The sequence below is a fragment of the Sceloporus occidentalis genome, unplaced genomic scaffold (genome assembly GCF_023333645.1).
Source record: "Sceloporus occidentalis isolate IW3139 unplaced genomic scaffold, rSceOcc1.0.p SCAF_13, whole genome shotgun sequence".
In the NCBI taxonomy this organism is placed as follows: Eukaryota; Metazoa; Chordata; class Lepidosauria; order Squamata; family Phrynosomatidae; genus Sceloporus; species Sceloporus occidentalis.
The window spans coordinates 18,283,932-18,298,178 of record NW_028316993.1 but is presented as its reverse complement, the minus strand read 5'-3'; the positions used below and the strand labels follow the sequence as shown (position 1 = coordinate 18,298,178).

General features: G+C 42.5%; 1 protein-coding gene across 5 annotated transcripts in view; it reads right to left on the bottom strand.

Moving 5' to 3' along the window:
• The window catches only part of RHCE (Rh blood group CcEe antigens), a 27,957-nt gene extending 13,710 nt beyond the window's left edge, over positions 1-14,247 (bottom strand). The window contains exons 1-6 of one of the 5 annotated variants that reach the window (XM_089479407.1): positions 13,793-13,871; positions 10,803-11,105; positions 9,469-9,694; positions 5,929-6,115; positions 3,624-3,774; positions 1,334-1,481 (exon numbers count right to left, since the gene is read on the bottom strand). In XM_089479407.1, coding sequence (XP_089335533.1) covers positions 1,334-1,481; positions 3,624-3,774; positions 5,929-6,115; positions 9,469-9,616 — 634 coding nt within the window. In that variant the 5' untranslated portion in view covers positions 9,617-9,694; positions 10,803-11,105; positions 13,793-13,871. Of the gene's footprint in view, positions 1-1,333; positions 1,482-3,623; positions 3,775-5,928; positions 6,116-8,806; positions 8,861-9,468; positions 9,695-10,802; positions 11,125-13,792; positions 13,872-13,921; positions 13,940-14,191 lie in introns of those variants that run through there. The other 4 variants (XM_089479410.1, XM_089479409.1, XM_089479408.1 and 1 more) reach the window with 4 other exon arrangements.

Sequence of the window (14,247 nt, the reverse complement as noted above, 5' to 3'; positions counted from 1 at the left end):
GCTGCTGGTAATTTATTACAGGGATGGGAGGTAAACAGAGAACAACCACAGCAAAGTGCACTGTTATGTCACCTGCTTGTCTATCAGCAAGTAAAAGGAACTGATCTCTGGCTCAGATACTGCCTCTAGAAATGCTAGCAACAGAAGTTCAAAGAATCATGTAGTTGGAATAGACCCCAAGGTCCATCCAGTCCAACCCCTTGCCACACAGGAAGACAAAATTAAAGCATTCCTGAAATACGGAACTCCAGCCTCTGTTTATAAAACCTCCAAAGGAGGAGACTCCACCACACTTCAAGACAGCACATTCCATTGTCGAACAGCTCTTACAGTCCCTTTTTGAAGATGGGGACAACATTTGCCCTCCAGTCTGCTGGGACTTCTCCTGTTCTCCACACATCTCAAAGATAATTGCTAGTGGTTCTGAGATGACTTCTGCCAGCTCTTTTAATACCCTTGGATGAAGTTCATCTGGCCCTGGAGACCTGAATTCATTTAGAGTAGTCAGGTATTCCTGTACTACCTTTTTACCCATTCTATGCTCATTTACCCTACTGCATCATCTGCTACATTTCCCCTCAGGTTGATTATGGTTCTCTTTTTGCAATCCTTCCACTCTTTCTATGTGTTTTTCAAACACAAGTTTGTAACAAAATTTCACACAATGATAATGAGGTTTTAATAACCTCTTGATGGATCAGAGAAAATGGGCAAACTGCATACAAAAGCAAACAGTCAGGTAGAATGACTTTTTTCCCTTTTGGCTCAGAAAAATAGCTCAGGGGGCTCCACCACCGTTTCTCCATGCCTAATTATCTCCCCTTCCCTAGGCAGTGAAACATGCAGCTATAGTCCTGTGATAAATGGTATTGCTTTGATACAAGCAATCAAAAACATGACTTTTATGTACTATGCATTTCTTTTCTCTCCTCTTTTCCAAAGAGAGCTATAGCAAATGCCAAAGCTAAGTAAATCATGATGCAGCCTACAGTACACTGCCATACACTCCAATGTTTCACAGGGACGCATGGCCGAGCACCACCAGAGTGTGGTCAAGACAGGAAAATGTATTAATGAGGGAGAACACACAAGGTAGGATAAACTGCAGCAGTTTGCTTTTGCCTGAACTGACTGGAAAGGGGAGATTTTAGCCCCCTCCTCTCCTTTACTCCTTGCTGAGTTAATTGAGTTTAAACTGCTTTTGCACTTGAACTCAATTCACCACAAAATCTGCTGGAGGGATTTCTGAGAACATAATTGTTTCAGGTCTAGTATAAAAATATTGTTTTGTGATTTCTCATCCTGGCTTTAGGAGACTAACCAAAAGACTTACCTAGCATTGTAAAAATATCCGAAATTGGCTTTGATCCTTCCTTCTCAACTCTTGAGTTCAGAGAGGAATGGTAGAGCTTCCAAGAGGCCATAATGCCAAAGTAGGCCCCAAATAAATGTACATGCATCAAGATCACATGGCTTTTAACCTATGGATAACGACAAAAATATATATATGCTGTTTCAGATATTATTATTATTATTATTATTATTATTATTATTATTATTATTATTTCTATATAGTGCTGTAGATTTGCACAGCACTGTACATAAAAACAATAAATATAAAAGAGTAAACCTGCCTATGGAGTACAATCTAAGAAATAATAGGATAATACATATACATAGCAATACAGGAAATGGTTCAATATTGCTGGGTGGGGGTGTACTATGTGCTAATGTGTGGGTAGGTGACTGAAGCTGCAAGGGTGAAATCTGTTCTACTTTATAAATGCCTACTTGGACCAATACTTAGTACATATTGTAACTAATTAGGAATAATAAGGACTGCCTACTGATGTTGCCATATTGCCAAATTAATGCGGTTTGACACTGCTTCAACTGCCATGGCTCCATCCTATCAAATCCTGGGATTTGTAGTGTATTGTTTCAACAGAGCTTTCTGATGAAGACCGTGAAATATTTCACAAAACTACAAATCCCAGCATTTCATAACATGGAACCACTGCAGTTAATGTGGTTTCAAATTGTGCAGTGTACATGCAGCCTAAGGTATCAGATGCAGTGACTGACAGAAACAGTAATGTTGGCTAGTATAGCTTTTTCCATAGTGCAGAAAAGGTGGAGAGGCTATATTTTTGTGCAGGGCTTAACTGGAGACAGGGTGCAACTTGAGAATCTTTTTGCCTTGCCATATTCCCCACCAGTGGTGATGTTTCTCAGGGATTTCATTTACCAGGTTTCTAAAATGGCAAGAAAAAAAAAGGCAGATGGTGTATGGGACATAATGGGAGGCAACTGGCAAGTAGTAGTCCTGGGCAAAACAATTGTGGAGAAGTCTGGGAACTGTCTTCCAAAAAGATCACAGTGCTGTTTTTGCTACATAAGAATAAACACTCAGGGTGCATCTACACTGTAGAAATAACACAGTTTGATGCCAATTTAAGTGCTGTAGCTCCACTGTATGGAATTCTGGGATGTTTAGTTTTACAAGTCTTTTGCCTTCTCTCTGCCAAAGAGTGCTTGGTGCCTCACTAAACTACACATCTCAAGATGCTGTGGGGTTAAGCCATGGCTGCTAAAGTGGCATTGAACTGCATTAATTCTACAGTGTAGATGCATCCTCAAAGAAAACAGCTGATACAGAAGTCTTCTCCAAACTGGAGGCCTCTGTACTGGTTTACAATCCCCATCATTCCCAACCAGCTTTGAAGCATCCTAGAGGGTACATTTGGATGCTGCCAGGGTGGAAGCCAGTGTGATGTAGTGGTTTGAGCACTGGGCTATGACTCTGGAGACCAGGGTTCAAAACCTGGCTTGGTCATGGAAATCCACTGGGTGACTTTGGGTAAGTTACACTCCCTCAGCCTCATAGGATGCCAATAACAAACCCCCTCTGAATAAATTCTACCAAGAAAACCCTTAGGGTTGTTAAAAATCAAAAACGACTTGACAGCACACAACAATAAAGCTTGCTAAAGACTGTTGCAGGACAAATGGATCAGGCAAATTCAAGAAAGGCAGAAGGTCTACCAATAGTACAACAGTTAAATAGACCCTCCATGGTTCAGAGACAGTAAGCCATCAAATTCTGCCTCCTGGGGAGCAGCAGAAAGAGAGAGTTGTTAGTTGACTTCATATTCTGCTTGCAGACTTCCAATTGGTTGCTCCCCTGGTGGGAAAGAGGAAGCTGCATTAGAAGGACTTTTGGTTCAAACTAGCAAAAAATTTTTTATGTAGAGTTCATTATAAAAGGCACCAAGGGTTGGCACCTCTCTTAACACAGTGGAGGAGTGACTGTGGAAAATACTGTACTGAAACTGTCAGTTAAGGAAATGTAGAGTGAAAAGCCAGGGAAGCTGCACATAACATAAAACCACAAAAATGGACATCTTTCTCAGAAGAAAAGGTAAGGTACCTTTGGAAAGGTAAGATTGCTGCTTCTGCTGAATGGCTTTCTATGCCCTGCCATTATCTCAGAAGTACTTTGGCAAAGTGTCTTTTTCTGGACATCAACTCCCTGCATCCCATCATTTTAGCATGCTGGATTCTGGAAACTGCACTCTGAAAAAAGTAACTTTGCCAGACTCTGGCAAAGAGGTCAATTGTACCTGCAGGATATCCACAGCCACCCATCTGTTCACAGCAAAGACTGTCACTTCTACCATGGCCATCCAGATCAACTGCATCAGGTTGACTTTGCCAAGAATTGCCCCAGCTGAAATCAGGACCGTGGTTACAGTCATGAGGGCTTCCAGGATGCTTTGGAGAAGGAAGGAAGGGGAAAAGAAAGAAATATAATAAACAGTAGCATCTCTATGGAACCCAGAAGCCATATAAGCAGCTTATACCCATGCTCTCTATGGTTCTTGTGATGTTGCTCCCTTCAGTTTTTATGGACAGACTGTGTTCTCTCTTCATTCCTCAGAGCAAGAGGGCCTGCAACTAGCTGTGAATGGCAAGGTATGGGCTAACCACGCAGGTATGGACAAAGGTGCTATTATCTAAGTTGCATGGCAGTTTAAAAGTTGTGTGTGATAAAGTCCCAAAGAAGTGGAATGTTGCCAGAAAAGTGTAACCTGACATAAGTTGGTTTAATTTTAAAAGGCACCACAAGTCTGCTCTTCCTCTCTTAAGCAGGTTACAGTGTCATCAGAAATGCAGAAATTCAGCATTCCATAAATGATGTAAATGTGACCAATCAATGGCACAGTCAATCTTCATCTACAAGAACCCCATGATTCACCAGAGGTGACTATAAGGAATGTCCCTGATAGATTCTGATATTTAGACCTTGAGCTTCCACTGCTATGTTTCCTTCCTTCAAAGAGAAGTCCCGGAATCTTTTCTAAAGTAGAAGCCCACTAAACACTTTTGAAAAAGTGAAGCAAGCATGGAAAGACTGGACAAGAAGGAAGCAATGTTTCATTGTGTCAATGTTTCAAAGGAATGGCTTGGTTTCAAGGGTCAATTGTTGGTAGGGCTGTGCTGTTCAGGGAATCATCAGGACAGTGGAAGACATTTAGGATCCAAGTTGCAGAATGAGAAGAAGGCTCCAGATGAAGCAGGACTGATTGCCACATTTTGAGTTAATACCTAGCCATCTAAACCATGTGCAGGCAATTTCCTCTGGACAAAGTACCCCATTGGACTCCCTCCTCCTCAACCTCTTTGAGGTTGCATTCTATCACCTGATTCGCCACCATGCCATCTAATTATAGTGGAATAGTTGGGGAACACAAGTACCCTTGACTTTTATGTTACACACCTCCATAGAGCCTTTCGACATAAATGAACCAATGCATGCTGTGATTGGATGGGTGAGGGATAATAAGACCATGGTGTCCAGAGTCTGAATTAGCTAAACGTAACACTGCTGTGAGTCCCAAGCTTTCAAAATGTAGATGTGACAATCACTCTTTAAAACAAGACTCAGGAGCTACATAGGGGATGGGACAAATTCCCCAAACCAGTGGAGGGGAAAATAGCAGCATGGGGGGGGGGGTGAGTTCTGAGTAGTGGGAGGCCATTTGAGTGTGTTTTGTACAGTTTTGGCATGTTTCAGGCAAAAATCACCCAAAGATCATTCAGTTTTAAAAAAGGGGTGGCTAGGGAGACTAGTAGGGATTTCAGGTCCTGAAAGATGGGAGTTGGGGAGAACTTGCAGTCCACAGTCCACACTTCTCCCCGCCCCTGTTTTAAAACAACTGGGAACCCCATCAGTTTTTTTGTTTTGTTTTGTTTTTTAGAAAAGGTTGTGAGGTTAGAACCATCCCAGGCTCTGAGAGTTCAGGGTCAAAAGCTGATACCTTGGGAAAGTTCCATGAGATGTCATGGTGTGTAGACCCTCAAGATGTCATTAAACACAATACATTAAGCATCAATCATACTTGTACAGTATGCCATTCGTTTAAAAAAACTAATACAGTTGTCCCTCCATATTCGCTAGAGTTAGGGGAACAAGACCCCCGTGAATATGGAAAAACCGCAAATAACAAAAACACTGTTTTTACCTGAAAGGACACCTCTCCAGGAATCTCTAGGTCCTCCAGTGCTACTCTGTGGTCAATGTCCAACATACACTGACCATAGAATGGCACTGGAGTAGCTACAAATGGTCTTTCAGTGCAAGTTTTAGTTAAAGTTGACCACAGAGTTGCACTAGAGGACCTAGACAGTCCTAGAGAGAACATATTAATGAAATCTGTGAATAACCAAATCCGCAAATATCAAAGCCACAAATATGGAAGGATGACTGTAAATGAGAGAAAATGCATATACAGTACTTTCAAGACAGTGCTCTTGCTCTGAGGTTCTTCCCCCTTGCTTTGAGGACCAGAGAAGAGGAGCCAACCAATTGTGACAGCCCAATCTGGGAATTCTAGTAATAATGGTATTAAAAAGTATGTTAACTACCTTTGTAGGCTTATCTTCACTGCTCCATCTGAGAAATGGAAGAGGAATCCATTCACAATCACAGCCCACTGCACTCCAAGGGCAGCAAGACAGAGGCTGAATCCAGTGCTGCTGAAGCCATACCTCTTCAGAAAGACCAGGAGGAAGGAGAAGCCAAGAATCACCATGACATTGACATCTTGAAATGCTGTGTAGTAGAGAACATTGATGAGGCACAGATAGCAGGATTCAGGACTAAACGTTCATATGACGGAAGCGTAACACATTGACCAAACACAGGAATGTTACTAGAAAAGGCCAATATGTTTAGTTCACTGTCAGTAAGCAAACATCTAATTTAAGTGCATTTATGGCAGAAGGAGAGAAATGTACTATTATATGCATGTTAAATTGCCTTTTAAACTTCAATCAAATACCTGTAATCAGTAAGCCAAAGAAAGAGCAGGGTATGAGGTTGAGATTATAAGGTAGGGAGGGGAAGTAAATGGAAAAGTTTTAGTAGAGTGGACAAGAAATGGGGGTTTCAAAAGTGACTGTTTCCTTCTCTGTGAAGCATAAAACAGAGGTTGCAGGTGGGAAGTGGAAACAAAATCATAGATGGCATGTTAAATCTTTCCAAGGCTTTTAACTGACACAGTTAAATTTAAATGCCAATTTAATATAGCATCATTAATTTGCCCCTTCTAAAGTAAATGCAACCAAACTAGATTTTAAAAAAACTTTCCTGCTAACTCTCCTATCTAATCTTCGATAATTCTGTAAGTTTCTAATTAAAATTACAGGAATCCTTTGATGAATGAGATTTTAGAGTTGAACAAATATTTTAGGGGAAAAAATTGTCATTGGAAAGGACATTGCTGGGTTCAGTGTTATCTGAAATGACATTTTAAAATCAGCTTCAAGCTGGTAGAAGAAAAGCAGTGCCTCTACAATGTTAAAAGGCATTTGTGTGGAAGCAATTCTGTAGCTCTGTCTGGACACTTCTCTCCAGGCAGCATATTGCCAACAACCTAAAGGCTTTCAGAAGATACTGTACCCCAACCTGGACTTTTGTAAGTAGGCATTATCATATTTAGCAGTCCTCTTTCAGAGAAATAGTTTCTTAAAAGGAAAGTTGGAAATCTGGATCATTCACAATCAACATACCGTATATACTCAAGCATAAGTCGGCCTCATGTATAAGTCAAGGTCACATTTGGGGGCCAAAATTATGGATTTTGCTATGACCTGTGAGTAAGTCGAGGGTAAAATTTAGGGGCATATAGCAAAGGATCTAAAGGATTAAACAAAGCAAAACAATATCAAAGAACTTACAAAATTCCAGCAGACAATCACTCTTTGTGCTTACTCTTAAGGCTGGATGTATGAGAGAGTAGAGGGGGTCATTGCTTCCAGGACAATTATACTCTTCTTGCTTTTCACCAGGGGATGGTTCCTTCTTTTAAATAAGACTACATTGACCCATGCATAAGTCGACTCAGTTTTTTGGGGTCAATTTTTTTTACCTAAATTTCTAGACTTATACATGAGTATATACAATAATATTGTTTAAAATGTATGGTACTCATTTGTTGGTAACAGTTTGGCAAAAACTTGGTAATTATCCAACCCAAGAAGAAAATGCTGGCTTGGGGGACTTTGCAAGTCCTAATACCAAAAGCTGTTGCGTGGAAGGATGTGCTGTTGTTGCTTTCTTTAGACAAATCAAATTTGGGGAGCACCAGACAGGGGAAAGATGGAGAGTTCCACTCCTCTTCCCAACCCCATTCCTAAGTATGACTCTCTTGTCCATAATTTGAGACTCATTACCACTGATGGAGCACCAAGCAGAAATAACCCCCAGCATCCCCTGCTACTTTTGCATTCCAGTCCAGTGCTACTACCACTATCCTCCCGCAACCCTCCATGAATGTGCACAGGTGAACCCACACACCTACCTACCTCTGCCCTCATGCTCTCGACCATGGAAGGAGGAAACAGCAGCAATAGCAGCTCCTTTAAAAGGCACTCACATGTTCCTGAGACAGGCGGGATTGGGACCAAAGTGTGCCTGGTCATTATTTTGAATGCCTGCTGGATCTAAGCACAGGCAATTTCCCCAGTCCCCTTCTCACAGTGCCTTGGTTTCTATAGGCATTCAAAACATTGGTTGGACTCTTATTACTTCTAATACCACTTGCCTTGACAGCATGGAGAAGCCAGTGTTGGGCAACGAGGATGAGCTACCACCTCCATGATCCTTATCCCCCAACCCTTTCTCCTTCTTTGGTGGGGGCAGACAGCTTGCAGCAGCCTGATTGACTGGGAGCCCTGTGGCCTGCCCTGTCCGAGAGTGCATATACACTGTAGAAATATTGCAGTTTGATGCCAGTTTAACTGCCTTGGCTCCATCTTACAGAATCCTGGGTTTTGTACTTTTCTGAAGCACCAGCATTCTTTGGCAGAGAAGGCTTGTAAAACTATAACTCCCAGGATTCCATAGAACAGAGCTACATCACTTAAAGTGATGTCAAACTGCACTATTTCTACAGTGTAGATGCACCCCCAGACTGACTTAGCTCATCACCCTGCCAAGGCTATATAACCTACAGCTTGTGGAAGCCTGGGCCAATTATTTAACAAAGGATCACATCTCTATTGAAGAAGAACCTTTCCATTATTCTTTTAAATATTCAAAATAATACCAATTATATTTGTATTAAGAAGAATGTAAAATAAAACTGATGACTATAAATAATAAAACAGTGACCAAAAAACCCCCCACCCTAATAAGGAGAGTAAAACAATTAATTAATAGTAAATAATTCCAAGCCAGGAATAAATTACAATCTAAATAATAGGAAAATAAATTTTAACTGACAGCAGAAGATCACCTCACCATTTTCCCCCCGATGGGGAGATCATTCCACATGCAAGGTGCCACAATGGAGAAGGCCCTGTCCTAACTAAGGCCTGTTACAGACAGCCAAAATAAAGCTGCTTCGAGTCACAGTGGATGTATGGTGTTTCAATGATGCAAGAGTCCAGAAGCCACACCAAAGCCACGCTCCAGTCCTTAGGGCTGGAGCGTGGCTTTGGTGCGATTTCTGGACTCTTAGGACGCATGCATCATTGAAACACCATACCTCCACTGTGACTCGAAGCAGCTTTATTTTGGCTGTCTGTAACAGGCCTAAATCTCCCAACTTTGTTTCTTCTAGCTGTATAATAACTCTACAACTGTAATTGGAACTGGTTGTCCAGAGTTTCAGACAGAGGTCTTTTACATCCCTACCTGGAGATGTCAAAAACTGAAGCTGTGGGTTTCCTTCTGTAAAGCAAGTACTGAGCTACAAATCTGACACCCAAAATGCTAAAATTGCTTCTGCAACCATAAATAGGTGTAACTGAGTTTCTCACATTTTGGGAAACTGCAGGCACCACCACACCTGAAGTGCCACAGAGAGACCTCAGACACAGTCTCCTCAACCAGAGAAAAATTTGCCACATGTACCAATATAACATAATAAAATCTACAGCTCTGACAATAGGCAAACATACCTGGGTAGATAGTAAGGTCTTTTTGAAGATTCTGAGGGTCACGGTCATAGGAAAAACAGAAGCAAAATATCAGGATGAAAGTAGTTTCCAAAAAGAGTATGAGGACAGGCAGACGAATTTGGAGACTTGGAGGATACTGGGAAGCCATTTTCTTTGTTCACTTCACCATTAAAGACAAGTAGGCATTAATATTTTTGCTACTGTTGAAATGTTCTACAAGCCCCAACTAGAAGAAAAGAGAGTGTGTGAGAGAGAGAGGCACACACAGTTTGAATATGATAAGAGATCCCAGACGGCATAGAATCCTTATCTAAGGAAACCCAGAACAGCAGGTCAAATTGCAATGACAGATGCTTGGCTGCTGTTGAGCAGACTTGTGATCTAGTGTCATGGGAGAGAGTTGTGCCAGAATGGGGTGGTTAACAGAGCTGCAACTCTTGGGGAAATGTCCTAACCTTGGACAATTTGCATGTGCCAGTGGTTCCTGGTCAGTCTCAAAGTAAAGTAGCAGCGCTTGGGAATATTTTGGGCCACATTTCCAACAACTCCTTAGCTCAGACACAGTGACCATGTTGTCTGGGATTCTGGTAGTCAGAGCCCCAAATGTCACATTTCCAAGCTCTGGTACTGGGTGAATTATCTGGAAGTATGATTCATCCTCCAAGGAGGTAACAGTGCCACCACTGCATCTGAGGAAGTAGACTGAAGTCTATGAAAGCTCATGCTGCCAACTTCTTCTTTTTTTCAGTTAGTCTCAAACGTGCTATAAGATATCTCTACATGTAAATAGCAGTTGGTCATACATAGTCATATGCATCTGAGGAAGTAGACTGAAGGGCCCAAATAGACAGGCCAAAGTAAAGCTGCTTCAGGTTACTTTGGAGGTATGGTATTTAAATGGTGCATGCATCCTAAGAGTCCGAAAGCCATGCTAAAGCCATGCTCCAGTCCTAAGGACTGGAGCGCAGCTTTGGCTTAAGATGTGAGTGTCATTTAAACAGCATACCTCCAAAGTGATCCAAAGCAGCTTTATTTTGTTCGGGCTCTGAAGTTTACGAAAGCTCATGCTGCCAAGTTCTTTCTTTCAGTTAGTCTCAAAGGTGCTACAAAATCTCTCTACATACTGATGCTACAGACTAACACAGCTATATCCTTGAATTCTAAAACTATAAGCATCTACTACAGTCATCTCAAACCAGACAGAAGACTTGGACGATGCCTTTCTAGATAAAATCATTAAACATTAAAAGAGAGATATAGTAGTAGTAGTGAGAGACTTCCATCAAACTGTTATTTGTTGGAAGGCCAACAAAATCCCCACCAGCCTTACATACCCACATTCTCATTCCTTCTTTCGCAGGCAGGAGCAGGGAGAAGACAGGCGCAGGAAAGCAGACATAAGGGAGAATGAGGCAGAGAGTGAGCAGAGACCCTTGATGGCTCAAAAGGCCCCATTGTACTGGAAAGGACATGAAGGCCAAACAACACACAACAGGTTGCCCAAGAGGGAAAAGAAGGAGTCACTGTTCGTGCACAGTTTTTTGTGGGTTTTCCGGGCTATGTGGCCATGTTTTAGCAGAGTTTCTTTCTGACGTTTCGCCAGCATCTGTGGCTGGCATCTTCAGAGAATGCTTTGCCTGGAAAAATTGGGTGAATATATTTATTTATTTATTTATTTATTTATTTATTTAGGTATTTATACCCCGCCCTTCAGCCCTAATGGCTCTCAGGGCGGCTTATATATATATATATATATATAGAGAGAGAGAGAGAGAGAGAGAGAGAGAGTGAGCGAGCCTGGGAATGCAGGAGTGATTTGCATGTGTATTGTTCTGTGTTGATATCTGGCCTCAGCCTGGGAGGCTAATGCAATAATGAGGATTAATGTATGCTAATTGGTGATCAATTATCTGCTGTGTTGGTGCACAGTTTGTGGAGACAGGAGATGCCCAGCAACCATTTTTGCAGCCAAAGGGACATGTAGGGAGGAGGGGGTGAGTGGATGCAAGGGGCACTTAGCCCTTGCAAGGGAACACCTGCTTGCAGGAACACCTGCTTTCCACCTGCAAAGCAGCCACTCAATCTCCACCTGTTGTGCATTAGGAACTAGGATTGCCATAAATCAGAAATGATTTGGAGCTCACAACAACAATAAATAGGTAAACCCCACTCCTTCAATAGTCTTACTCTGGAATGGATGACTCAACAGAATCCGGGCCAGTGCCTTGTTTTCAGGCTCTTCTCCTTAACTCCTCTATTGGCTGCAGGCTCTGAACAAAGCCAGATCGTACCAGCCATCCTCCCCATGTGCCCCACCAGGCTTTCCTGACCCCTGAGGTAACTCACCCAAGGGTTTTTCCACCAAAGGAGGAAGAAAACAACCTCTTTTCCTGGAACTACTCTCCATCTGGAACAAAGGTTTGGAGGAAGGAGGAGAGAAAACAAGGAAGGTTTCATACTGGACATGTGTATCCATGCACATAGGCATTGATAGGCAACGCGAAGTGACAAATAGCTACACACCATCCAGGTATGTGCAACTGCATGGCCTGGGATCCTCTTAGTTACTACTAACTAGAGTAGACTCAGCCAGTCAATGGCTGAATGGAGAATCGACATGGAGGTGAATATAACTGATTCAGCGACACACCTCTCTTTGGGATTAACAACAGGATTTAGGCCTACATGAAATGAAGACTTTGTGAACTCCAGATACACAACCACAAACTGAAGACATCTCTTGCACAAAAGCCCCAAAAGTACAATTATATGTGGAAGGAAGTTTGCATGGCATAGGAAACCAACGAGATTGTGGCCAATAAGTCTGGATTTTAAAAACAATAATGACGGTCTAGAATAGATAGAAACTATGCCTTATGAGGAGAGACTGAGGGAGCTGGGGATGTTTAGCCTGGGGAAGAGACGGCGATATCCCTGTTTAAGTATCTGAAGGGAGGTTATATACAGTGGTACCCCGGGATACGAATGCACCGCGTTACGAAATTTCCGGGGTACGAAAAACTTAGATTTAAAAAAACTGTTCCGGGTTACGAAGGATTTTTCGGCTTACGAAGATTTTTTCGGCGCGTTTCGGCGCGAAATTCAAAAGCCGCCGCTAGCCGCTAGCGGCTTTCCAGCGGCTTTTCGGGTTGCGAAATGTATCGGGTTACGAACGGCGCCGCGGAACGAATTAAATTCGTAACCCGAGGGAGCACTGTATATTTTTTTAATTTTATTATTAAAACAGATACATAAAACAAATAAACAAAAAGTAAATATATACAAATATACACTAAAATAACACAACTTAACAACCAGACAAAAACAATACCAGAGATACATTCATAATGACGTTCCATTCCTACTTGTTTCCCAATATATGGAAGAAGGGACCCTTCTTTTACTTGTCCCTAACCCCCAGATCTAAAACCTTCAACTAAATACCTTTCCTATTCTATCTTCCTTCTTTCTTACCTCTTTCTTTCCTTCCTTAACCCTATCGCTTCTTCTTCTTCAATAACTAATCCAACTTCCAATACTCAACCTACTCCAACCTTCTACACTTACTTCTCTTAACTTAGCTATTTTAGCTCCCTATCTCTCTCTCTAGTGAGACCATCTCCTTCTTCATATTGGGTCAGTAAATTCCCCAATCATTCTGGTTCACATTCATACCGACATAAAGCTTCCCTTCACCAGTCTTCGTATTATTTTTGATTGGTCTTGCCTTTCTTAAAATGCAATAAGGCAACAATCTAGATCCAATCACCTCTGAAGGGAGGTTATATTGATGATTGAGCAAGCTTGTTTTCTGCTGCTCCAGAGATTAGGATACAGAACAAAGGGAAAGAGATTCCACCTCAACATTAGGAGGAACCTCCTGAGAGTAAGGGCTCCTTCCTCGGAGTGTAGTGGAGTCTCTTTCCTTGGAGGCCTTCAAACAGGGGCTGGGTGGCCCTCTGTCAATGGGGATGCTTTGATGGAGAGTTCCTGCATGGCAGAAGAATGGGATTGGGCTGGGTGGCCCTTGGGGTCTCCTCCAACTCTATCATTCTATGACTCTCCAGAGCCCTAGTAGATTACCCTCACTACCCTCTTCTAGTGCTGCTATTCCGCTTTAACTGCTTTGACTTCCTCCTGTTGCATTCTGGGTTTTGTAGTTCATTGAGGCCTAAGAGCTCTCTGGCTGAGGGTTCCAAATGCACCCTCCTTAAACTACAAATCCCAGAATGCAACAGGAGGCAGCCGGAGCTGTTAAAAGTGGAATATGTAGCCTAGGGTTCAAACCACTCCCTCAGGCTGGCTCTGGGCCCAAGCTATTTACCCAGGCAGGGAGGGACTCTGCCAGAGCAACGCCCGGCTCCTTAACTATAAATACACTCCTTCCTCCCCCTCGAATAGAGCCTTTCTGAAGCCATCTCTCAGCCAAAAGAGTCGGAGGCGGGGCCTCTACCTGATTGGCCACTTCTAGGGGCTCTTTACGTGGCCGCCACACTCCTTCTCACCTTTCTCGTTCCCTATTGGCCTGCTTTGGAGTCATTTTCTTCCACGGCCAATTTCTATTGGGCAATATTCCTGTCAATCACCTTGGATCCGCCTCTTTTTAACTCGCATGAGCAGAACCTTTTTCTCGGATCCCATTGGTTAGGAGAGCAATCAGTTAAGCCCAAAATGTCAAACCGTACTTAAAAAAAACCCATCCACCCCCCCCCCGCGCACACACCAGCATCCGCTTCCTTTCCTTCCATTGGATGACAACTAGACTTCCCCGCCTCCTTA